Raw genomic sequence first — 26,544 nt, 5'->3', positions numbered from 1 at the left:
GCTGGCAAAAGAGATCTTTAATCCACACATGTGAAGCTCATTATTCTTGGTGCCTGAACTACTTCTTAATACTTTAGGGGGACCAAACAGAATTCTTGTGGTTTGAGGGGTTGAATAATAAATGACACTCTGAATTAACTTTTTACGTTTAAAAAAAAAAATTGCTGCAGTGCATTTCCCACTTCCAGGCTGATCTACAGTACAAATGTCACAATGCCAAGTTAATTCCGCATGTGTCAACCAGCTAAATCTGCAGGGGGTTGAATACTACTTGTAGGCACTGTATGTGTTTGAATGGTGAAACAAGGACATAATCAGTGATGTGACATACTTCTGATTTAAACAGCATAATATTGTTTTCTTGCCTCATTTATCAACAGGTCAATTGGACCCCAAAAACTCCCATTGAGAGACTGCTGAAAGGAATGTTACCTGATGTTCAGGTGTCATCTTCAGTAACTAACATTCAGTTTTGCCAAGTGACTCTTCATGACGACACGGTTTCTTTGGAGAGTGCATTCACTGTGAAGTATGTTTTGCATTTTTAATATTTGTTACTGAAAATATTTCTACTGTACTTGGACGGTGTGTGATTCTCACTCCCTTTGTCACTCTGAATTTACTACATTCAATCGAGGTATGCGTTGTTTAAGCAAAGAACCTTTGGGGGAATCTGTCATAGTTTTCTCACGTTTCCTGGAATATGGATGTCACAAAATTTCAGCATATGACTGTTGTAAGAAGCACCAGTCGTGATGAATCTGCCCCTTTATGTTTTGCACAAAGAACAAAGCACTGTTGTTTTTCCTAAAGCAATAGTTGGCAAGATAGTGAAAGTAATTATATATTCACCTATAGGAAAGTATACAGCTAGATTTACGTTTATGAAATATATAGCACACTTTACCTCTTTAGTTGCTACGGGAACTCATCACACCAACGCACGTTTCACACTGGCTGAGACCCAATGCTGCCATCAGGAATAAAGTTCATTTTCTCCCTGCAACGTTACACTAATTGCCAATGCCGGGCAGGTTAATAACGTTTTTTCTGATGACAGGTTCCCTTTAATGCCTCCTGGAAATGTATGAATAAATTGACAATTGAGTGTTTGTATTTGTTAAGCGCGTGTCCCCTACAGTCTGACAGTGTCTTATCAGTGTTTAGTAATATGGAGTTTTTCATAAATGTTTTCAGACCTATTCCTGATGAACCAAAACATTTGAAATGCAAGTTAAAAGGAGACCATGTTGTCCGCATGGGTGAAGAGCTAAAAAGTGAAATTGGTAAGTGACCTGTTCAAAATTTCAATTCAAATTTTTTTAGCATAAAAAAATAGTACATAGAAGCTGGAGTTGGGACAGTGTGCCATTCTCAGTTTCTCTTCATTTCGAGTATTTTTGGGGCTGCGAGCTGTGTAGGAACACCTGCTACTTGACAGTAATGGTGTCCTGTGTGTAGAAGTAGCCATTATAGAAATTCTTGCGCACAGATGTAATGATCCTGTTTCCTACATTTGTTTCCTACATTTACATATTATCATTTACATTGTATTTCTTTTTCTTGTACAATATACAGAGTTACTAGTAACGGACCAATTTGGAAATCCTACAGAAAACCTCTCCAATTCTAGCCTTGATTCTCTGGGTGTCTCTGGCAATAATCTCGACAAAACAAAAATCAAAAAGACATTTCAGGTTTGTTGTTTTTTTATTTTCAGGTATCAAAATAATGTGATTTTTTATTTAACGGTTCAAAAATAGTCGTTCTGTATTATACGGTTTACAAAAATAAAGCACCTAAATGGAAAACAAAAAGTTGGAAATCTGTTCCATGTCAGATCTGATCTATGCTTTTGTATGGTTGAGGTGCTCTCCCTCCTTGCATGCTGTAATATTTCTGAGATCCACAGAAACCAAAACTGTAGAATAAAAAGTAACTGTGGGTTTGCATGAACCAATTTACAGGATTAAAGGATAGTCTGTTGTTAAATATTTACCGATTGTCAGTTGTTTAACCCTTTTACCCCCGAAGATGGTTTGCACGTTAATGACCAGGCCAATTTTTACAATTCTGACCACTGTCACTTTATGAGGTAATAACTCTGGAAAGCTTCAACCGATACCACTGATTCTGAGATTGTGTTTTCGTGACATATTGTACTTCGTGATAGTGGTAAAATGTATTCAAAATGACTTGCGTTACTTTATGAAAAAAAAACGGAAATTTGGCAAAAATTTTGCAATTTTCAAGCTTTAAATTTTCATGGCCTTAAATCAGAGAGATATGTCACACAAAATAGTTAATAAATAACATTTCCCACATGTCTAATTTACATAAGCACAATTTTGCAACTAAGATTTTTTTTTTGTTAGGAAGTTATAAGGGTTAAACATTGACCAGCGATTTCTCATTTTTCCAACAAAATTTACAAAACCATTTTTTTTAGCGACCACATCACATTTGAAGTGACTTTGAGGGGCCTTTATGACAGAAAATACCCAAAAGTGACACCATTCTAAAAACTGCATCCCTCAAGGTGCTCTAAACCACATTCAAGAAGTTTATTAACCCATCAGGTGCTTCACAGGAATTTTTGGAATGTGGAAGAAATAATGAACATTAAACTTTTTTTCACAAAAATGTTCCTTTTAGACCCCATTTTTTTATTTTCGCAAGGGTAACAGGAAAAAATTGACCCCAAAATTTGTTGTGCAATTTCTCCTGAGCTCGCCGATACCCCATATGTGAAAAAACACGGTTTGGGCGCACATCAGAGCTCGGAAGGGAAGGAGCGCCATTTGACTTTTTGAATTTAAAATTTGCTTTAATAATTAGTGGACGCCATGTCACGTTTGGAGAGCCCCTGATGTGCCTAAGCGGTGGAAACCCCCCAAAAGTGACCCATTTTGGAAACTAGACCCTTCAAGGATTTTATTAAGGGCTATAGTGAACATTCTGAACCCAGAGGTACAACACAGAATTTGATTACATTAGGTCATCATATTGAATAAGTTGTCATTAGTCTTGAGCGTCGCTACTTGAGTCTGCATCGGGTACTCAGGTATGCACCAAGTATCGCGAGTGCTCGAGTGACATGCCCAAGTCCCCTTCCTGCATGTTTCACGGTTGTTAGACACCCAAAACAAAACATACAGGGATTGTTCGTGCATGGCAAGCCATCCTCACAAGTTTTTTTGGCTGTGTAACAGCCGCGAAACATATGGGGCGGAGACTCAAGCATGTCACTCGAGCACCCGCTATACTCTGTGCATACCCGAGCACCCGATGCAAACTCAAGTAGCGAGCACTTGCGCTCAACACTAGTCGCCTTATGTTCATAATTTTTTATTTTTTTTTTTACTTTTGAAAAAACACAACTGTGACCCTAGAGTTTATTTTTTACGCTGTTCCCCGTGTGGTATAAGTGATTAGACGACTTTATTCTTCGGGTCGGTGCGATTACAGCGATACCAGATTTATATCAGGTTTTTATGACTTGACAGCTGTCACACACTAAAAAAAACCTTTTTTTTTTTGCAAAGACTAGTTTTTGCCTCGCCATATTTTGAGAGCTATAATTTTTCCATATTTTGGCCGACAGAGACATGTGATGGCTTGTTTTTTTGCGGGATAATTAATGTTTTTATTGGTACCTTTTTCGGGCATGTACCATTTTTTGATTGCTTTCTATTCCGATTTTTGGGAGGCATAATAAACAAAAAAACAACAATTCAAGATTTGGTTTTTTTTGGGGGGGGGGGGGGTTATGCCGTTCCATTTGTGGTAAAATTGATAAGGCAACATTATTCTTCGGGTCAGTACTTTTACAACGGTACCACATTTATATTTCTTTTTATGTTTTGGCGCTTTTACACAATAAAAACTATTTTATATAAAAAATAATTTTTTTCTTGCATCGCTTTATTCTGAGAGCTTTAACTTTTTTATTTTTCGGATGATTTATTTTTCGTCAGCTTGTTTTTTGCGGGATAAGATGACGTTTTCAGCAGTACCATTTTTATTTACATTCGTCTTTTTGATCGCGTTTTATTCCATTTTTTGTTTGGCGGTATGATAAAGCATTGTTTTTTGCTTTTTTTTTTTTTTTTGTACAGTGTTCACTAAAGGGGTTAACTAGTGGGACAATTTTATAGGTCAGGTTGTTCTGGACGTGGCGATACCAAGTATGTGTACTTTTATTGATTTGTTTTTTGTTTTTTCTTTCATAATAATATTTATTTATGGGTACACTATATTTTTATTTTTTCATATTTTTTTTTTCATATTTTTACCTTTTTTTTTGTTTGTTTTTATTTTTATTTTTTTCACTTTCTGATGTTTTTACACTTTGTCCCGCTATGGGACTTTCATTTTTTGCAGGCTAATCGCTTGTATAGCATAGAGATTCAGCAGATGCAGGCACAAGTTACTTTGACCGTGCACTGCATATGATCGAAGTAACTTCCTGCTGCCTGGTAACTCGGATGTAGTCATGACATCGGAGCACCATGGCAACGATCGGGACCCGCACACACAGCGCGGGGTCGCGATTCAAGGTAAGAGGGTCTCTTGCCTCTCCTTGCTCCCGGAATGCTGCGATCGACTTCGCTCGAAGCATTTCGGGAGTTAATGTGACGGGAGCCGTGCGGAACCGCTCCTGGCTCATAGCATCAGGCGTCAGCTGTCAGAATAAGCTGACACCCAGCGGTTATCACCCCGCACAGCTTCTGTGCGGGCGCGATGGCATTGTACGTAATAGTACGTACCTGGTGCATAAGGCCCAGGACGTACAATTGCTGACAATGTCACTAAGGGGTTAATAGCCTGTTTGACAGGCAACGCTTAAAGGGGTTGACTACCTTTTGGGGGCAAAATTTTGTTTTGCTTAAATGCATTTATGCTAAAAATCATTTTTGAAATTTTTATTTATTTTTTTTTTTTACAAATTTTGCACCATTTGGCTTTTACAGGCTCTTTTTTTTCTGTGCACATTTAACCTTAACCCCTTCACAGCATCCGCCGTACATATACGGCACAAGTCGGAAGCTGGTGTATGGAACGTGCTCAAGGGAGGTAATGGCTGTGTGTTACAGCCAAGACCTGCCTTTAACAATTGCGGGTGACAAGAAGTGCCTCCTGCAATTGTTAACCTGTTAAGTGCCGCTGTAAAACTCTGACAGTGTCATTTACAACGAGCATGTGGCTTCCTTCTATGCCCAATTGTGATGCTATCGTGGTTGCTGATTGGCTGCTATGACTACCGGGGGTCTATTGAAGGACCTCCGTGCTTGTCATTATGGAGCTCCTTGAAACTCTGCCTGTGGATGGGCTTCAAAGGAGACCGTGATTTTTGCTATATGCAACGATGCTGATGATTGCATGTTCAAGTCCCTTAAAGAAGCACTCCAATCAAAACTTTTAACCTCTTAATATATTGCAGTTCTCATATTATTTAGCACTGTGTACTTACAATTGCTCATTTTGCCTTTCTATCGAGTTAATGCTTCTGTTTTCCATTAGGTCTATGACATCACATGATTAAAAACTGACTAGCCGAATCCTTTTAAGCTTTATTTAGAAACAGGAGGTCAATTTTGTCCGCACAAGTCATGAGTCACAGCAAAAGTCTATGGCAGGGGGGAAGAGGGAGGAGCTGGATCAGGAGTTGAAGAGGAGGATGATAAATGCAGGGACAAGAGACTTCCTGTTTCTACATAGAGCAGAAAAGAGAGTAGAATTAGCTGAGTAGAAGGGCAAAATTAGCAATTGAAAGTACACAGTGCTATATAATATGTTAATTGAAATTTATTACGAGGATACAAACTTTGAAGAGTGTTTCTTTAAGAGGACTAACAAGTGCAGTAAAAAAAAAAAGTTTGTTTTTTTGGGGGGTGTTTTTCATATACTTTAAAAAGTTCAAATCAATCCCTTTTCCCCTATTAAAAATAGAGGTAATAAAAAAATAAACACATGTGGTATCGCCACGTTCATAAAAGTCCGATCTATCAAAATATAAAATAATTAACCCAAGTGGTAAACAGAAAAAATTCAAGAACGCCCAAATTACATTTTTTTGGGTTGCTGCAATACCCTGAAAAATGCTGTAACAGCAATTAAAACCTCATATCTATTCCAAAATTGTATCGAAACGTTGTCTTGCCACGCAAAAAAAAAAAGTCACACAGACCTATTGAGCGAAAACGTTACACGTCTCAGAAAATGGCGACTCAAAACTAAAACAATTTTTTTTAATCTTTCTGATTTTATCACTACTAAAATAATAAAAAAAAACTGGACATGATTGGTATCACCATAATCGTGCTGATGGGCAGAATCATATTGTGAGGTCAATTTCACCACACAATGTACACCGTAAAAACAATTCCCAAAAAACAAGGTCAAAATTCAGTTTGTTTGTTACAATTTCTCCCCACTTTGAATTTTTGTTTTCATTTTCCATTACATCATGTGGTAAAATGAATGGTGTAATTCAAAAGTGTAACTCGTCCCGCAAAAAACAAGCCCTCACATGTCAATGTGGACAGAAAAATAAAAAAAATTATGGGTGTGGGATGAAAATGAGAAAAGAATGAAAACGCAAAAATGGAAATTGGCCCCGTCGTGAAGGGGTTAATGTATTCGGTGGCCATAAATCTGCTGAGAGAGGACCTCAAAAAGAGATTAATTAAAAAAAAAGTTAGTCTTTCAGAAAGAGCTCACTAATGGATTCCTAGGTGAATAGGTTGGTCACTTTCTCTTGTTAATGCAGCTTTCCTCACACACGGACTAGCACTTCTGTCCATACAATGGCTGCTGGTGGAGGAACAGTGACCTGACCTGACCATCAGCTTCCTCCAATAGAAAAGCAGCTTTCTCATGTGAGATGTTTTCCAATTGGAGTAGACTGGTGGACAGGTTTATTGCTCCTCCACCAGCAGCCACTGTATGGATAGAAGTGCTGGTCAGTCTGTGAAGAAAGCTGCACTAACAAGAGAAAGTGACCTCTTCACCTGAAAATCCATCAGTGAGCACTTTCTCACAGCCTAACAGGAAAGTTTTTAACTCTTTATCTGTCTTTTTCTGAGCTCCTCTTAACAGATTTATGACCACAGACTACACTAAAGTTGAGTGTGCAGGCAAGCAAAGAGCCTGTGAAAGCAAAACAATGCCACACTTTAATGAAAACCAATTGCAAAAATTTTTAGGCCAAAACACGTGCATTTAGGTTGCGTCCCCACTATGCGTTTTTCAAGCGAATTTCCGCAGCGAAAACGCTTGGTATTACATGTCCCATGGTCCCCAATGATAATTTTCATGTGCTGTGCACATGCTGCGGAAATTTCCGCTGCGGATTATCATTGCGGAAAAATCCTTAGCATGTCCATTATTTTTGCGGAAATGCGGCGTAATTGCCGCCATTGACTTGCATTGAATCGCTTAATATCTGCATGACTACATGTGCACATGCGGATATTAAGCGATTCAGTGTGCGGATGGTACCTGGGTCTGGAGAAGAGGAGACTCTCCTCTAGTCCCAGGTACTATAGTACCTGTAAAAAAAAAAAAAAGAAAAAAAAAAAAAAGAATTTAAAATAAAAATAAACGTTATACTCACCTGCTGATGGCCCGCGGTATTCTCTCTGGTGCGTCCTGGCTCCCTGGTGGCTCGCGATGGTGTAAAAGGACATTCCATGATGTCATTTAGTCATGTGACTGGTCACGCGACCACTGACGTCGGCGGTTGCGTGACCTGTCACATGACTAAATGACGTCATGGAAGGTCCTTTTACACCACCGCGAGCCGCCCAAGACTCCGGACGCACCGGAGAGAAGACCGGGGGCCGTTGAAAGGTGAGTATGTTAATTTTTTTTATTTTTTACCATTTTTATTCTTTCTTTATCTATTAACTTGGTCACACTATATAAATCCATGCCTGTTGCATGGATTTATATAGTGTGACCAAATTGTCAAGCAGTTTTCCAAGTGATGCTAAAATCGCTTGGAAAAGCGCTTGATAACCCGCATGCAGAAATGCATGCAAAAACGCTTGACAAACGCTTCTACCTGGCAGGAAACACAAATGTAAAATCCGCATGCGTTTTTCCTGCCAGGGAGATGCAGAAAAAATCATCAGCATTTCTGCATCGTGGGCACTTAGCCTTAAGTTAAAGAAAAAAAATTGTCTCCAAGAGGGGCCAACTGTGGCGCCCTGCTGCGCATTAGTGCCACAGATCCTAGAGGGGTGCATGGACGGATTCCTCCACAAGAGGCCCTCACAGCATACACACACCTCCACCTTCCTCCTCAGACCACCAGAGGGAGCCCGTTAGGGATATAAATAGGGAAGGTGGAGCTAGGCAGTTTAGTCTGGAGTCTACAATCAGTTCCTGCAGAAGACAGCCTGCAGTGGAGCGCAGTCCAGACTCAGGTTAGTGAGCCTAAGGCGTGCCGACGCCATAAGAGCGGTGAAGAGTAGCAAGGCCTACTGCCAGTGTGAAGCCTAGTGAGGGCCCCGAGCGCGGCCGAAGGCAAGTGGAGTAGCGAGCTACATAGGGGGCAGAGGAGCTTAGCCAGCTCACCCCAAGACCATATACTGCACACCGGGTCCGCGTCTGCAAGGATCTCTAGGACTAGCAGAAACCACCGGAACCCTTGGAGAACTATATGTCCCAGGAATACCAAAAGCTGACTGTAATTCCAGGGTCAGGAGTCACTGAGGTCCAAAAGACCAGGGAGTGTGATCTCCAACAGAAGGCCCTACCACCAGGTCAGCAGGTGCAAGACAGAGACCAAGTTAGGCCTAGCTTCAGGCAGGTCATAAACTTACTAGGGAAAGGGCAAGAAACAGGAGGCCCCACACCCGCTCACTGGGGAGAGTCCTGAAATGCACCCTTTACCCTACAGTGCCCTGGACCGTGCCTGAAACACACACCAGTAAAGGTACTGAAGTGAACTTTCGTGTGTGCCTATTCTTCCTCCGACCCAGCTGGGTCTCCTCTGTCCTGCATCCCCTCTTCTACGTTGCCCTGAGGCCCTGCTCCACCTGTGGGGAGCCGCACCATCTAAGCTGCCGGACCACTGGCCTCAGAGGACTGTAGCAGCACTGGTGATCCTCACCAGATACCACGGGTGGCGTCACGAACTTTTCCTATCCATACGCCTTTCCCCACCATTCCTTCTTCCTTTTAATGCTTGACCCCAGAGTACGGCCTCGGGAGCCGGCCACCGCGGCATCCCCCAAAACTAACAGCAAGGCCCGGGCGCCGAGTCCCCATCCCTTGGGCACGTCATCTCATCCTGCCGACTACGCCAAGTTTGTGTCTCCTCGCCCTCCCTGGGAAATGAGGTTTCTCGGAGCCGGGTCAGTGTAGGTGTTGCGGGGGGATGCAGTCGTGGCCTTGACCCGTTCCGTGCCCAGGGCTGTCACATAAAAATATTGGGCTTTCAAGGATGAGTGGTATTTCGACTACGCCACCTGTGGTTTCCGGTGATGGACACCAGCGCTGCAACAGTCCACTGAGGCTGGTGTTATGGGCAGCTAAGATGGGACGGCTCCCCACAGGCGGAGCAGGCCTCAGGGCAGTGTGAGAAGGAATGGTGGGTGCAGTGCCGCGCAGGAAATAACAGGCTGAGGCGGTGTGTGAAGTCATCCGGGTCTTTACTCACTTTAGATGAACTTTCAGCCGCAAAGCTTCTCTCTGCTACACACGGCGTACTGCGGCCACCGGGAAGGGGGTTCAGCACTTTCCAGGTAGATCAGGAGCACCTGTCGAGACCCCTCTGGTGTGTGTTCCTCTCCTTGGTAAGTTCTCCCACTAAGTCTTCTCCTGACTGTGTGTGGCATGAACGTGGTGTAAGGCCGTGTCCCACTGGATAAACGCAGTGTGAGAGATACAGGTGGCGACTCCGCTCCGTCCGTATCCCCCTGGGATCCACTAAGCCTCCGGGCTTTTCTGACTGAGACGTGAAGTAACAAAGTCAGATATCAGGGGCCGGTCACCCCTCTTGCAGCAGGAATCCCTCTGACTAGGCCAGAATAAAGAATACAGGTGGCTACTCCGCTCCGTCCGTATCCCCCTGGGATCCTTTTGCTTGTGGAGCCTATCTCCTCTGCTCCCCTCCAAGGCTTTCTTAGAACAGGACCCTGACCGGGTAGACACAGCGGTTAATTCTAACCCGCTCCTCGTCTCAAGGCCAGAGTACGAGGACCGCGAACCTTCCGCCAGCTACAGCCTCTTGCTGGACCCTGACAGAAGACCCTCAATCAAAGACCCTAAACATAAGATGGCCGTAGATTAAATATGAATCAATAAGTGTTTCCTAAAAGTGTGTCCTCCACCCTCACCCACTACATGGTTCCCCCTATCTTTGGTCCCCCCCCCCCCCATCTCCTCTATCCCGGACCGGGGAAGCACCCTGGTTCATTTAGGCCCCCTACAGGACAGGAGTGGTGTAGTGTTGAGTGGTGAAGTGGGGTCCTGTGAGATGCTCCATCCTTACCTGGAAGAGGAGATACCACACCTCTATCTGAGGTGCAGTACCCCTGTGGTGACTGAACCCTCAGGGGCGCCACACAACCCCTTTTAATGATGATGTGCGCTGAACAATTAAGATCAAATTGTTTAGTGCATGTAGGCTGCCATTGTTGGCATTGTAAGTCCTGTTCTCACAAGATGATGCACTTTGGAGAAGGATGATCTTTTTGTGCAACACAAAAGATCATTTCACCAAATTAACCAGTGTATGCTCATTCATGGGGTGATCACCAGCCTGTTTACACCGTGAGATTATTGTTAAATGTGAATTCCTAGGAACGCTTGGTCACAATAATCTTTCAGTGTAAATGTACCTTAAAAGCCAGTTGTCAAGATGTCTCCACCTATAACCCAACTAAATTTCTTTCAATAAATAATTTTTCCTGTAAATATAAGACCAAAGGAAAAATGTATTCTGATGTAAAAGCAATAGGTTGAGATTTTAGAAAACTTGACCGTTTATATGGTCTTTTCTGTTTTACTTGCTTTTATATTGCTTTATATCCTTTCATGGAGAATGGTTAATTAAATTGTGTAACTGGATGAACTGTTGCGACATCTTGAGAGGTGGTATTACTTCATCAATTTTGTGTGGGGTTTAGGAATGCCTGTCAATCTGGGATCATAATCTCTGCTATCTACAGTTAGGTGGCTTGTTGGTATAAATATATTCCAATCCTTACTAATTACAGCTAGTGTTTCTGAAATCTAATGTATTGTTCTCCATCACTGGATAACATGGGGATTATCACTTGCGAATCTCAGCTATATTGACTCCCTATCTTCTCGCACTCCCTAGTCCTCCTCTTAGCACTTTTGCTATGAGGTACTCCTTGCATACTCTATATACCCCAGTTATAGCCAGTCCTCAATTTGTGCCATGTTCACAGAAGTCGTGAAAGAATCCAAAGATAGGACAAATATGATGGTCGCGCTGATGTAGAAAGATGATCTGGTTCAGAAGATATGTGAAAGGATCGTTGTTCAATATATATCGACACGTTTCAGGGTCAAACCAACCCCTTCTTCAGGTTAAGAACATCATATATTATTACTTGCATTTCAGATTTAAATAGTTTAAAGGCTGATCAACAATTGTATTCAGATCAATACCATATTAGACGTGGTGGTAACAAATGGTGTGAAGCTACTTTGATGTAATGCAGGTAGTAACAAATATGTACTATATTGAACATTGATGCAAATGTATGTTTTGTTGTCAGTCTTAAAGACAAAAGTAAGTGGTGTCCTGGATATAAACCTCACAGGAAAATATACTGATGCAACATACAAGTGTGAGAGCGCCAGAGTTTGTGCAACCAGTGGCCCTAGGAGAACTTGTTTCCTACTGGATGCCAATCAGTAGATTTGATGGGTGTTGGTATGTAGCCACTCTAAGGGTATGTTCACCCTAGGTATTTTTTCAGTGTTTTTATGCGTTTTTTTATGCAAATTTTCCGCTGCGTTTTACAGTACCAGCAAAGTCTGAGATTTCAGAAATCTCATGCAAAGCTTGGTTTATTGTCCTCAGTATTTTGTGCTTTGCATGTTTTTTTGCACAATAGAGCATGTCACTTCTTTCAGTTTTTCTCACTCATTGAAAGCAATGGGTGGTGCAAAAAATGCTAAAAAACACCTAGTGTGAACGTTTTGCTTCTTTTTTAGTGAAAAAAATCAAGTACAGCAGTATTTGAAACCCATTTATATTTGTGATTTTCCCAAGATTACCATCTTGTATTGGTCACCTGAGATGGCAATTTTAGATTTGTACTGGTCAATTAACTTAATGATGCGTATAATAGTAAACTTTGGTGTGAGATTAATCAATACCTGTGGCTGACCTAGGTGTGAAATTGAACAATGGCTGAGCAACTCAATGTTTTTTTTTTATACAGTAATTGCAGGACACCACCCCTTTCTTTTCTGCTGGAATTGGGACATTTACATAATGGGACCTACATTCAATTCTGTACCAAAACCACCCATGGCCCTACATCAATTACACTGAGCACTGACTTTCCAGAAACCTTCTCTAAATACACACTCCTCAACATTGAAATTGCAACACCAATAAGGAAAATTGGGGAGTAATGGAAACCACAGTATCGGTAAACATGTTAATGAAGTGCAAATGTTAAAAAATGGAAACCACATTTTCAAAACCTCGATTTATTCAGTATTGAGTATGGATGTCACATGCAGAAATACATGCACTTATCTGCCTTTATGCTGTCAATGAGGTTATTAACCCCTTCACCCCCCCCCCCCCCCCCCCCCCAGCCTGTTTTCACCTTCCTGACCAGGCCATTATTTCAGCAGCAGAATGGAAGGAAGGGAGACACAGACATTACTAGTGGGTAGGCGGAGCCCACACAGGATAGAACACCTCAGATTACAAAAAAGTGTTGACCGGCCCCTCCAGCTTGGGCTCCTCCTACTCCAGCTCTCCAGTCTAAAATATGAGGTCGCAGAGGATAGTCGCTGCTGGAGCAGCTCCTCAGAAAATTTTTTTATTTTTATCGGACAGAGACTTGGACCCCCCGTGGTCTAGAGGTCTCAGGGGTCTCAGCGCTGCAGGACCCCCACCCCTCCCCTGGCGGATCTGCATACCCTTTATGGTGGTCCCTGCAGAACCCTGCAGGCCCCGGGGGGATGAGGGACGCTTCCCGGAGGAGACGCAAACCGCGCCATTGGGGTCCCTGCGCGCTCCGTCCTGGGGGGAAGCTAAGGGCCACAGCGCCACAAATCCCTGGGGGTCCCTGTGGCGCTCAGCTGGGTGAGTACTCAGCATTTGTAAATGTGTTTGAGTGCTTCAGCGGCTGCTACGGCGGCCGCTGTTACATTTACCGTTGGTGACTGTGTGTTTTTCGTCCGCAGGTGGATCCCTGCAGGACATGTGAAGCGGGGCAGGAGCGGAGAGCGGAGGAGTCGCGCGCCTTTTTGAATGCCGGCGGGGGGCGTGGCTTCGCGCCTTCCCGGGCTTTTCGCGGGCAGGTAGCGCTCTGAGCGCGCGCTTTCTCCTGTCCCTCCCCTTCCGGCTTCTCTCTTCACTGCGCGGCGGCCATTTCTGATGGCCTCCTCCGGCTCCTCACTCTCCTCTCCTCCCGTCAGAACCGAAGGAACGCTGCACCGCGGCCAGCTGGGTGAGTCGCTTCTGCCTGTTAGGGCAGAAGCTTAACCTCCTCACCCCCACAGCGCAGGGCACCTTTCTACGGCACAATTAGGTGGCAGACTGCGCTGCCCTGCAGCTGCTACCTCATATAGAGGTTTTTTTGTCTGGGACTCGCACACCTCTTTCATTTAGCAGAGGTTGTGGGGAGTCTGCTGCATTAACCCCCTGGTAGGCGGTTAACCCTTAATTGGGGGACAGCTGGGGTAGCTCTCCCTGTAAGAGCCTTAACCCTTCAGCGTGCGTTTCTTTCCTTTTAGAAGCCACACTGTCCTAGTTACTGACAGGCTTAAGCCTGCTATATACTGTGTGAGGGCATGTCAGATCAGGGTCCAGGAGGCGCGGTCCGTCTCCCAGGTCCGCTACAGGATCAGTCTCGCGTAACTGACTCGCAGGAGTCCTCGACGGCGTCAAGTGCAGCGCAGGTCGGGGGACTCAGTGATGTTAAAATGGAGGCTCTCACTCGTTCTATTGATAGCCTGTCTGACCTTCTAGGTCATTGGGTGTCAGCTAGATCCCAACTGTCTTCTCATGGCAGGAAGCGCCACAGGCCGGTACTGTCCTCCCCGCGCAGCGACTCGGAGATCTCTGATATGGAGGGTTCCCCTTCAAGCTCTGCTGGGGAGATGTCCGATTCGGATAAAGAGGATCGGCAGGGGCGCTCTGACTCTCTTTTGGGCCGTGTGGATGCTTTTATTGGAGCTATGAGGGAGGCGTTACAGTTACCGGAGGAGGTAGCTAGACGCCCTGGTAAGTCGGCCCGGCTTTTTCAAGGAATTCCTGTGTCCAGATAAGCGTTTTCAGGGAACACGGTTTTTTGAGGCACTGTATCCTTGTTCTACGGAGTCGATTGCTAATTGGATTCCTTCTCCTGAAGTGGTTGTCCCTTTATCCCAGCTTAGCAAATCTTCATTACTTCCTGTTAAAGGGAAGGCGAGTCTGCAGGATCCGCTGGACAGAAAAACGGAGATGGCGGCTAAATCCATCTACGAGGCCGCGGGTCATGGATTCAGAGCGGCTTTAGGAGCCATGTGTGCTGGTGAAGCTTCCCTAAGGTGGTTGGACCGCCTACGGACGGCGTGGCAAGATGGATCCCCGCTATCCGAGGTAGAAGGGCTTTTCAAGTTGTTGGAAGAGGCAGCGCGATATGGCAGAGATGCAGTTCTGGATACTACGTCACTGCTGTCCAGGGCGCAATCCTCGGCTGTCACAGTCAGAAGAGCACTGTGGCTTAAGCAGTGGACCGGAGACGCGATTTCCAAGCAAGGTTTGCTGTGTTTAGCTTACAAGGGTGGTCAGCTGTTTGGGTCTGACCTCACGGAACTGATTACGAAGGCCAAGGCAAAAGAAACGGCTTTACCGCAGCGTAGAGCTGTGGCTTCTGCGTCTGGCAAGTCTAGTGCCGGTAGTAGTCGGCGGCCCTTTCGGCCCAGGGGACGGTTCGGTCAGCCCTCTTGGGAATTGGGTCGTCCCTCGTTTTCGGGAAAAAAGATCTCTCAGAAATCCCGCACTCCCTGGAAACAGAACTTCCGTCAAGACAAACGGGAAGCTGACAAAAAGCCCGCTAAGGCGGACTGACGCCAGGGTTTCACTCGAGGGTCCTCGAGTCGGGGGTCGCCTGCTCCAGTTCGAGTCGACTTGGGCGTCCCACGTTTCAGACGCCTGGGTGACGCGGGTTGTGTCGGCAGGCTATTTCATAGAGTTTCTTTCTCGACCCCCGGACAGATTTTGTCAATCTCGCATTCCGTCAGAGCCCAAGCTAGCTACCGCTCTACGGCGGGAGGTCGATTCCCTTCTGCAGAATGGTGTGGTGGTGCCGGTTCCGCCGGAGGATTGGGGAAGGGGGTTTTACTCCAACCTCTTTGTGGTCCCCAAAAAGGAGGACAAATTTCTACCCATTCTGGATCTCAAAAAATTGAATCTGCATGTCCGGACCTGGAAATTCCGCATGGAGTCGCTTCGCTCAGTTGTGGCGGCTCTGTCACAGAACAATTTTTTAGTGTCAATCGACATTCGCGACGCTTATTTGCATATTCCCATCGGAAGGGCTCACCAGCGCTTCCTACGTTTTGCCATAGGTCAGGACCATTACCAGTTTGTGGCCCTGCCATTCGGGTTGGCATCAGCGCCCAGAGTTTTTACAAAAATTCTGGCGCCTCTCATGGCGATCCTTCGAAGGCAGGGGGTGACAATTCTTCCCTACCTAGACGACCTTTTGATTGTGGCGTCCACAGAGGAGGAGGCGGTGAGGGCTCGCAATCTATCCCTTCAGCTCCTGGAGGACTTCGGATGGCTAGTCAATTGGAAGAAGTCATCTCTGGAACCGTCGCAGTCAATCCTGTTTTTGGGGATGCACTTCGACACGGTACGGGCAGTGGTGTCCTTGCCTCCGGACAAGCAAGCAAGTCTTCGTCAACATGTACAGGTTATGAAGTCTTCGACAGCAATGTCCCTTCGAAGGTGTATGCGCCTTCTGGGTTTGATGGTGGCGTCAATGGAAGCGGTCCCGTTTGCTCAATTTCTTTTCAGGGGTCTCCAAATGCTCATTCTGACCCGTTGGGATCGATCGCAGGCTTCGCTGGATCGCAGTGTCATCATCTCCCACAGGGTGCGAAAGTCTCTAGGATGGTGGTTACATCCAGAAGCGTTATCCCAGGGGAAGTCCTTCCTCCTTCCGCGGTGGTCGGTCATAACCACCGATGCCAGTCTGACGGGCTGGGGGGGGGTCTGGAACTATCTCTGGGTTCAGGGAGTATGGTCGTCAGAAGAGTCTGACCTCCTGGAGTTGAGGGCGATTATCCTTTGCCTCCAACACTGGACGGTCCCTTTAAGCGGTCTGCCAGTCCGAGTGCAGACAGACAACGCGACGGCAGCCGCGTATATCAACCATCAAGGTGGGACGAGGAGCTCCAGGCTCATGATGGAGGTCTCTCGGATCATGGTATGGGCCGAAGCCAGGGTTCCAGCCATCTCCGCGATTCACATCCCAGGAGTCCAGAATATCACGGCGGACTTCGTCAGTCGCGAGAAGGTGGATCCCGGAGAATTGAGTCTTCATCCGGAAGTTTTTGCACTACTGTGCTCCCGTTGGGGAACTCCCCAAGTGGATTTGATGGCATCCAGGTTCAACGCCAGGTCACCGACGTTCATGTCCAGGTACAAGGACCCGGAGGCTGTGGCGGTGGATGCTCTAGTGGCTCCGTGGGACCAATTCGAGCTGATCTATGTGTTTCCGCCGATATCCTTACTTCCTCTGGTGTTACGTCGGATCAAACTGGAGAGAGTCTCGGCTATGTTGGTGGCCCCAGATTGGCCAAGGAGGACTTGGTTCTCAACGCTGGTGTCGCTTCTGGCAGTGCCTCCGCTTCCACTTCCACTTCGCCCGGACCTGTTAACTCAGGGGCCCATTCGTCATCCGGACCTGAAGTCTCTGCGTTTGACGGCGTGGCTCTGGAGACCGAAATCTTGACCCGTCAAGGATTTTCAGCCGAAGTCATTGCCACTCTGCGAGCGGCCAGAGGTCCTGCTACCACTAGGATTTATCACAAGACTTGGGAAGCCTTCTTCTCGTGGTGTTCCGGTTCTTCAAGGAACCCGAGGATTTTTTCCATTCCCAATTTGTTGGCCTTTTTGCAATATGGGCTGGACAAGGGTTTGGCAGTTAGCACCCTGAAGGGTCAGGTTTCCGCTCTATCCTTGCTGTTTCGGAAGGCTATCGCCTCGCTTAGGGACGTACGTTCCTTTTTTCGCGGGGTAATCCGTCAATTTCCGCCGCGGAAGGCACTTGTGACTCCTTGGCGGCTCAATCTTGTCTTGGAGGCTCTTCAACATGGGCCTTTTGAGCCTATGGACTCTGTTAGCCTTTCATTGCTTTCCTGGAAGGTTGCCTTCCTGGTGGTGGTCACCTCTTTGAGAAGGGTTTCTGAGTTGGCGGCTCTTTCTTGCTCGCCTCCTTTTCTGGAGTTTCACCCGGATCGTGTAGTGCTTCGCACACGGGGCGACTTTCTACCTAAGGTGGTGTCACAATTTCATGTTAACCAGGATATTGTGTTGCCCTCGCTCTGTCCAGAGCCGAGGAATGCGAAGGAATGGGCCTTGCACACTTTGGATTTGGTGCGGGCGTTAAAGTTCTATTTGTCTATTACTCAAGGTTTTCGGAAGTCGGACTCACTTTTTGTGATTCCAGCAGGTCGTCGTCATGGTCAACGAGCTTCCAAGGACACTATAGCTCGATGGATTCGGTCGGCCATTTTAGAAGCTTACCGATTTAAGGGCGAGCCTTGCCCAATTAAGATTCGAGCTCACTCCACGAGAGCTGTGGGTTCATTGTGGGCTTTTCATCAAGGGGCCTCGGCAGCTCAACTCTGCTGGGCGGCTACCTGGCGCTCCGTCCACACTTTTACAAAGTTTTATAAGGTGGACGTCAGTGCTTCCGCGGATGCGGCCTTAGGACGTAGGGTCCTGCAGGCGGCTGTAGTTTAGGTTATCTCCTTAACTTGTGTTTAGCGCTGGTTGCGCATTTATCTAAGTTGTTGGGAATCTGCCTTTGTTGTTTTTTCCCACCCTTAATTTCTGGACTGCTTTGGGACGTCCCACTAGTAATGTCTGTGTCTCCCTTCCTTCCATTCTGCTGCTGAAAGACGGATTTTGGTAAGAACTTACCTGTAAAATCCTTTTCAGCGAAGGAAGGAAGGGAGACACAGCTCCCTCCCATGGCAGAAGTGTGTTGTTGTGTTTTCAGATGCGGCGTGACCCTTCTCTGATGGCGGTTATCTGGGCTGGGGTCGGCGCGCTAAGGCTCTGTTCCAGCATTGCCAGCTCATCGCAGTGGTCAGGTCCAGTGAGTAGTACCTGGGACTGTGTGGTTTTTTTTGTTATATGCATAACCTGTCTTCTTGCTTTTTTCTAAGTTTTTCAGAAGGGGTTGTGTTGCTCCGCTGGTGTTAATTGCTCTTCCTTAGCTTGTGTACGGACTGGAGAGCTGGAGTAGGAGGAGCCCAAGCTGGAGGGGCCGGTCAACACTTTTTTGTAATCTGAGGTGTTCTATCCTGTGTGGGCTCCGCCTACCCACTAGTAATGTCTGTGTCTCCCTTCCTTCCTTCGCTGAAAAGGATTTTACAGGTAAGTTCTTACCAAAATCCGTCTTTTCAATTCTGACCAGTGTCACTTCAGCCTATCTCAGTGATATAATCACAGTGATTCTGAGATTGTTTTCTTGTGACTCTTTGTACTTCATTTTAGTGGTAAATTTAGGTCGATAAGAATTGCAATTTTCAAACTTTATATTTTTATGTTCTTAAACCAAATAATAAATAACATTTCCACATCTCTACCTTACATCAGCATCATTTTTGAAACATAGATTTTTTTTGTTTGTTAGTAAGTTAAAAGGGTCAAGTCTCTCAGCAATTTTTCATTTACCGAACACAATTCACAAACCATTTTTTAGGGCCTTATGTGTCAGAAAATACTCAAAATGACACCATTTTAAAAACTACACCCCTCAAGGTCCTGAAAACCTCATTGAAGAAGTTTAGTAATACTTTCGAGGGTTCAGACTTTAAGCCAGGGGTCCTCAAACTACGGCCCGCGGGCCACATGCGGCCCGCGGAGGACTTTTATCCGGCCCGCCAGGCTATGGGCGGAGGAGAGGGGAGCGGTGTCAGCGCCCGCCCTTCTCCCCCCGCTTGCTCAGGGCCCCGGCAGGCGGATACTTACCTCTCCCCGTGCCTCTGCAGATCCGCTGTCTTCCGTGCTCTGCGCTTCCTGTGACGTCTCAGGTCAGAGGGCGCGGTGATGTCTTTACACCGCGCCCTCCCGAGTGCTGTCACAGGCAGCGCAGAGCGGGACAACGCCGCCGCGACGCTGGAGTCCAGAGCAGCGGCAACGGCAGCAAGTGATAAGTGAGGTGAGTATTGGATTTTTTTTTTTTTTAATGTATGGAGGCATAGGTCATTATATGGGGGGGTGACATCCTGCAAGGGGTATAATATGGGGGGGTGACATCCTGCATGGGGCATGATATGGGGGGAAAGGGACATCCTGCTTGGGGCATAATATGGGGGGGGGACATGCTGCATGGGGCATAATATGAGTGGGTGACATGCTGCATGGGGCATTATATGGGGGGTGACATGCTGCATGGGGCATTATATGGGGGGGTGACATGCTGCATGGGGCATTATATGGGGGGGGTGACATGCTGCATGTGGCATTATATGGGGGGGTGACATGCTGCATGGGGCATTATATGGGGGGGTGACATGCTGCATGGGGCATTATATGGGGGGGTGACATGCTGCATTATGGGGGGGGTGACATGCTGCATGGGGCATTATAAAGACAGGGGAGTGATATCCTGCATGGGGCATTATATGGGGGGTGACATCCTGCATGGGGCATTATATGGGGGGTGACATCCTGCATGGGGCATTATATGGAGGGGAAAGGGACATCCTGCATGGGGCATTATATGGGGGGTGGCATCCAGCATGGGGCATTATAAGGGGGGGAACAGCCTGCATAAGGCATTATAAGGGGGAAACAGCCTGCCTATTGGGAACATTTACCTGCCTATTGGGGACCTATGCTGCCTATTGGGGACCTATGCTGCCTATTGGGGACCTATGCTGCCTATTGGGGACCTATGCTGCCTATTGGGGACCTATGCTGCCTATTGGGGACCTATGCTGCCTATTGGGGACCTATGCTGCCTATTGGGGACCTATGCTGCCTATTGGGCACCTTTGCTGCCTATTGGGCACCTTTGCTGCCTATTGGGCACCTTTGCTGCCTATTGGGCACCTATGCTGCCTATTGGGGACATTTACCTGCCTATTGGGGACCTATGCTGCCTATTGGGGACCTATGCTGCCTATTGGGGACCTATGCTGCCTATTGGGGACATTTACCTGACTATTGGGGACCTATGCTGCCTATTGGGTACAGTTACCTACCTATTGAAATACCGGTTGATTTAACTTTACTTGTTCTTCATTTTAAATATTGTATTTGTTCCTGTATTGTTTTTTTTACTTCAAAATAAGATATGTGCAGTGTGCATAGGAATTTGTTCATAGTTTTTTTTAAAAACTATATTCCGGCCCTCCAATGGTCTGAGGGACCGTGAACTGGCCCCCTGTTTAAAAAGTTTGAGGACCCCTGCTTTAAGCCATGTGGGAGGAAAAAATAAAAATTTTACTTTTTTTCCACCAAAATATTGATTTAGTCCCAATTTTGCATTTTCAAAAGGTTAACAGGAGAAAATGGATCATTCAATTTGTTGTACGTTTTCTCCTGAGTTCACCGATACCCCATATATGGTGGAAAACTGTTTGGGAGCATGGCAGGGCTCGGAAGGGAATGAGCACCATTTGACTTTTGGAGTGCAAAATTGGCCATTTCATGTTTACAAAGCCCCTGAGGTGCCTAAACAGTGAAAAACGCCCACAAGTGACCCCATTTTAGAAATTACATCTTTCAAGAAATTATTTAGAGGTGTGGTGAGCATCTTTAACCCACAGGTGCTTCACAGAATTTTAAAATGTTGAGCCGTGAAAATGAAAAAATATGTTTCTGATAAAAATGTTGCTTTAGCCTCAAATTTTTTCTTTTCACAAGGGTAACAGGAGAAAATAGACCCTAAAATATATTGTGCGTTTTCTCTGGAGTACGCCGATAGAAAACTACTGTATGGACGCACGGCAGGGCTCTGGAGGGAAGGAGCGCCAATTAAGTTCTGGAAGTCAATTTTGGCTGCAATAGATTGCAGATGCCATTTCGCATTTGAAGTGCCCCTGACATGCTAAAACAGCACGAACCCCCACAAGTGACCCCATTTTAGAAACTGCATCTCTTGAGGAATTCATTTAGGTGTGTTGTGAGCATTTTTCACCCTCAGGTGATTCACAGAATTGTTTAACATTGGGCTGAGTCAATGGAAAATGTAACATTTTTTCCTCTAAAATGTTGCTTTAGCCCTAATTTTTTAGTCTTCAAAAGGGATAATAGGAGAAAATGGACAGTAAAATTAGCTATGCAATTTCTTCTGAGTACGCCAATATCTCAGGTGTGGTCTAAAACTACTTTTGAGGCACAGTGTAAATCTCAGAAGGGAAGGAGCGCTGTATCGGAGTTCAGATTTTGTTATGGTTTTCAGCTGCCATATCACATTAGCAGAGATAAGGAGGTGTCAGAACAGCAAAATCCTCCCATAAGTGACCCCATTTTACATACTACACCTCTCAATGAATTAATCTAAGGGTGCAGTGATCATAGTGATACCACAGGTTTGTCACAGAATTTTATACAATTGGGCGGTGAAGATAAAATTACATTTTTGCCATATGAATTTTGTTTTATCCCCAGATTTTACATTTTCACATGGGAAAATTAGTAAAACTGGCAACAACATTTGTCACACAATTTCTGCTGAACGTGGCAATATCCCATATGTGGCTGTACAGTACTGCTTAGTCACATGGTGAGACTTGGAGTGATGGAGCGCTATTTGACTCTTGGAGAACAAATTATCGTAGAATAGTTTATCGACTCCATATATGGAGCCCCTAAATGCCAGAAGAGCATAATCCCCCCCCCCCCCTCAAGTGACTCCATGTTGGGAATATATCTACAGGTGTAGTGATGATTTTGACTCCATGGGTGTTATTCAGAAACAAGCTGCAGTGGATGTTGCTGAGTGAAAATTGCAAATCTGCCATTGTAGTGCCCATACATTATGCCCAGCTCGTGCTTCTGAACACGTGGACCCTGTAAATTTGGTGTTTTTGTAGCTATGAGAACCCGCCTAACATGTGGAAGCTAAATGTGGTTTAAGCACACTGTGGGGCTCAGATGGGAGGGAGGCATTTTGAATTTGGGAGCACAGACTTTGGGGGGTAAGGGACCTTAGCGCTTTTCCAGAGGCTTTGTGTTACCAGTAATGTGGAAGCCCCTTATAGTTCCATTGACAGATGATGAACCTGAGTGGGAACTTGCTTTTTTGTGGATTGAGTTAAAGCTTTTTGTTGGGAACATTTTGGCTCACATTTATCCTGCGCTCTAAACTGAGCACTTACATCAGGGTTTCCATCTAAATCTCCAAATTACATGATTCAGATAAAACCAATCAGAGTTACTCTGGACTCCATCTTGCCTCTGTTCAGCTGTGTCCTTCTTTTCAGAGGTGCACAAAACTGGCGAACCGCGCTTTTATGCACGCTTAAAAAGACTGACACCACAGGATCATAGGCCGGGCGGCATCCACAGTGTTTCCATCTGCCTCGCTATGGGCAATTTTCCGCCAGGGGTTCTGTCTGAATCGCCTTTTTCAGAGATTTACATGAAAACCCCGGTGTAAGCACTTAAGGTAGCGTGCAGGATAAATATGAGCCAAGCCTTACTGCGATATTTGGGAGATAGCACAAACAAATCAACAGCAGGTGAAGAATTGGTTTTATTTTTTACGCCGTTCGTCGTGCGGTTTAAGTGATTAGACTATTTTATTCTTCTGGTTGGTGCGATTGCAGTAATAACAGATTTATATTGTTTTGTTTGTTTGGCTTCTGTCACACACTAAAAAAACATTTGTTGCAAAAATAAGTTTTTGCATTGCCATATTTTAAGAGCTATAATTTTTCTATATATCTGCTGACAGTCATGTCAGGGCTTGTGTTTTTGCGGGATGAGTTGACGTTTTTATTGATGCTATTTTTGTGCACGTAATTTTTTTATTGCTTTCTATTGAGAGGCAGAATTAAAAATCCAGCAATTCAGAATTTTTTTTTTTTTTTTTATGCAGTTCACCGTGTGGTAAAAGTGATAAGGCAGATTTATTCTTCGGGTCAGTATAATTACAGCGATACCACTTTTATATCATTTTTGTATGTATGGGCGCTCTTACACAATAAAAACGATTTTATAGAAAAAAAATAATTGTTTTTGCATCATTTTATTCTGAGAGCTATACCTTTTTTTTTCTCCCCTGACTGAGCTGTATGGCGGCTTTTTTTTTTTTGTGGGATAAGATGACGTTTTCAGTGGTAACATTTTTATTTCCATTCAACTTTTTGATCGCGTTTTATTCCACTTTTTGTTCTGCAGTATTATGAAAATGCATTGTTTATGCAACGTTTTTTATTTTAACTTTTTACGGTATTCACTGAAGGGGTTAACTAGTGTTACAATTTTATAGGTCAGGTGGTTCTGGATTTTTTTTTTTCATAAAAATATTTATTTATGGGTAGAATATATTTTAATATTTTTGTTATTTTTTGCCAGGCATGGCGTTATTAATTGTGTGCTTTGTAAATGTGTACTGTAAATGATATCATTACTCCTTTTTTTTTTCCATGTGTATTTATTGATATTTTTTTCATTTTTTTTGTTCTTTATTTTATTTTTACAATTTATTTTAACTTAGTCCCTCTATAATTTTTTTTATTCTGACCGATGGTATAATGCATTGCAATGCACCATCACATATACTTTAAACCTGTCAGTGCTGCACTGACAGGAGCCTCTTAGACCATGCTCACAGCATGGTTTAACAGGCTTGCCGTTGCTCGCTGACCCAGAGGTTGTCATGACGACCTCGGGTTGCCATAGCAACTATCTTGCCCTCATGATGATGTAGCTGGGGCGCTGATCAGACGGGAGAAGGAGTTCCCTTCAGCCTTCTAAAGGGGTTGTCCAGTACTTTTTTTTTTTTAAGTTGCCCAATATATTCAGCATGTGGGCATAAGTATCTCTGTAAATACCTTGTTCTGCAGATAATGCCTGTGGGCGGCGCTATCACTGGCCGCTCACAGGCATCACGTGACCCCCAGCTGCAGCCGGCGCTGACATCCGCTATCATCGCGACAAGTCCAGGCTGCAGCCGAGGGTCCCTCTTCCGCGTTCCACCGGTGGCTGCTGGGTTGTGGGAGCGGTTACCCCGCGCGTCACACCCGGCATCCACTGTACGCTCTCCCTTTCCCCATTCATTGGGAAAGCACGCGGTGGATGCTGGGTGTGAGGCGGGGAATAAGCCCGCCCACAACCCAGCAGCCACCGCCAGGACCCCAGCGCTGAGTCACACCTCACTTGTCGTGACATCAGCAGGGGAATCACGTGCTGCCTGTGACCGGCCACCGATAGCGCCGCTCACAGGCATTATCAGCAACATAAGGTATTTACAAATATACTTATGCCCACATGCTGAATACATTGGGCAATTTAAAAAAAGTACCGGATAACTTCTTTAAATGCTGCTATCGATATCGATCGTGGCATTTAGGGGGTTAAATAGTACCCTTCCTGGCAATGACAGCGGGGTCTCGACTTTAATTTAAGCCGAGCTGCCGGCTGCAATTGTGTGGGCACAGCTCCTGTTTTTGTTAAGTATATAATTCCACATGTCTTAATTCATAGTTTTGATGCCTTCAATGTGAATGTACAATTTTCATAGTCATGAAAATACAGAAAAAATCTTTAAATGAGAAGGTGTGTCCAAACTTTTGGTCTGTACTGTATTTTTATATATATATATAAAATTTAACCAGAAGGTGATGTATATTCTATTCTACCAGCCCATAGATATAAATTATATTACACACACCCACGTGGTCAAAATTGTTAGTACCCCTCGCTTAATGAAAGAAACACCCACAATGGTCACAGAAATAACTTGACTCTGACAAAAGTAATAAATTAAAAATCTATGAAAATGAACAAATAAAAATTAGACCTTGCTTTTCAACCCTGCTTCCAACAGAATTTTTAAAAAAATTAAACTCATGAAATAGGCCTGAACAGAAATGATGGTACCACTGAAAATAATGTGACGAAAGGGACATGTAAAATCAAGTTGTGTCCACTAATTAGCATCACAGGTGTCTACAATCTTGTAATCAGTCAGTGGGCCTGTATATAGGGCTACAGATACTCACTGTGCTGTTTGGTGACATGGTGTGTACCACACTCAACATGGACCAGAGGAAGCAAATGAAAGAGTTGTCTTAGGAGATTAGGAAGAAAATTATAGACAAGCATGTTAAAGGTAAAGGTTATATGACCATCTCCAAGCAGTTTGATGTTCCTGTGACTACAATTGCACATATTATTCAGAAATTTAAGATCTATGGGACTGTAACCAACCTCCCTGGACGTGGCCGGAGGAGGAAAATTGATGACAAATCAAAGAGACAGATATTACGAATGGTAAGAAAAGAGCCCAGGAAAACTTCTAAAGAGATTAAAGGTGAACTTCAAGCTCAAGGAACATCAGTGTCAGATCGCCGTTGTTCGATCCAAAGTGGACTTCATGGGAGACGACCAAGGAGAGCACCATTGTTGAAAAAAAATCATAAAAAAGCCAGACTATAATTTGCCAAACTACATGTTGACAAGCCACAAAGCTTCTGGGAGAATGTCCTATGGACAGATGAGACAAAAATGGAAGTTTTTGGCAGGGCATATCGGCTCTATGTTAACAGATGGAAAAATGAAGCATATCAAGAAAAGAACACTGTCCCTACTGTGAAACATGGAGGAGGCTCTGTTATGTTTTGGGGCTGCTTTGCTGCATCTGGCACAGGGTGTCTTGAATCTGTGCAGGGTACAATGAAATCTCAAGACTATCAAGGGATTTTAGAGAGAAATGTGCTGCCCAGTGTCAGAAAGCTTGGTCTCAGTCGCAGGTCAGGGGTCTTGCAACAGGATAATGACCCAAAACACACAGCTAAAAACACCCAAGAATGGCTAAGAGGAAAACATTGGACTATTCTGAAGTGGCCTTCTATGAGCCTGACCTAAATCCTATTGAGCATCTTTGGAAAGCGCTAAACATTGCTGTCTGG

The 26,544-nt window shown here is 44.9% G+C and overlaps 1 protein-coding gene across 2 annotated transcripts in view; it reads left to right on the top strand.

The window, feature by feature from the left end:
• SMCHD1 (structural maintenance of chromosomes flexible hinge domain containing 1) overlaps nt 1–26,544 on the top strand; it is a 266,367-nt gene that overhangs the window by 148,714 nt on the left and 91,109 nt on the right. For both annotated transcript variants that reach the window (XM_073679119.1, XM_073679120.1), the window contains exons 26-28: nt 381–529; nt 1,198–1,286; nt 1,579–1,697. In XM_073679119.1, the coding sequence (XP_073535220.1) occupies nt 381–529; nt 1,198–1,286; nt 1,579–1,697 (357 nt within the window). The remainder of the gene's footprint in view (nt 1–380; nt 530–1,197; nt 1,287–1,578; nt 1,698–26,544) is intronic.

The sequence above is a fragment of the Phyllobates terribilis genome, unplaced genomic scaffold, assembly GCF_046119375.1.
Source record: "Phyllobates terribilis strain yellow unplaced genomic scaffold, ASM4611937v1 Scaffold_4__5_contigs__length_816908805, whole genome shotgun sequence".
NCBI classification, from domain to species: domain Eukaryota; kingdom Metazoa; phylum Chordata; class Amphibia; order Anura; family Dendrobatidae; genus Phyllobates; species Phyllobates terribilis.
Note: the sequence above shows the minus strand (reverse complement) of the source record. Positions and strands in the feature narration are given on the sequence as shown.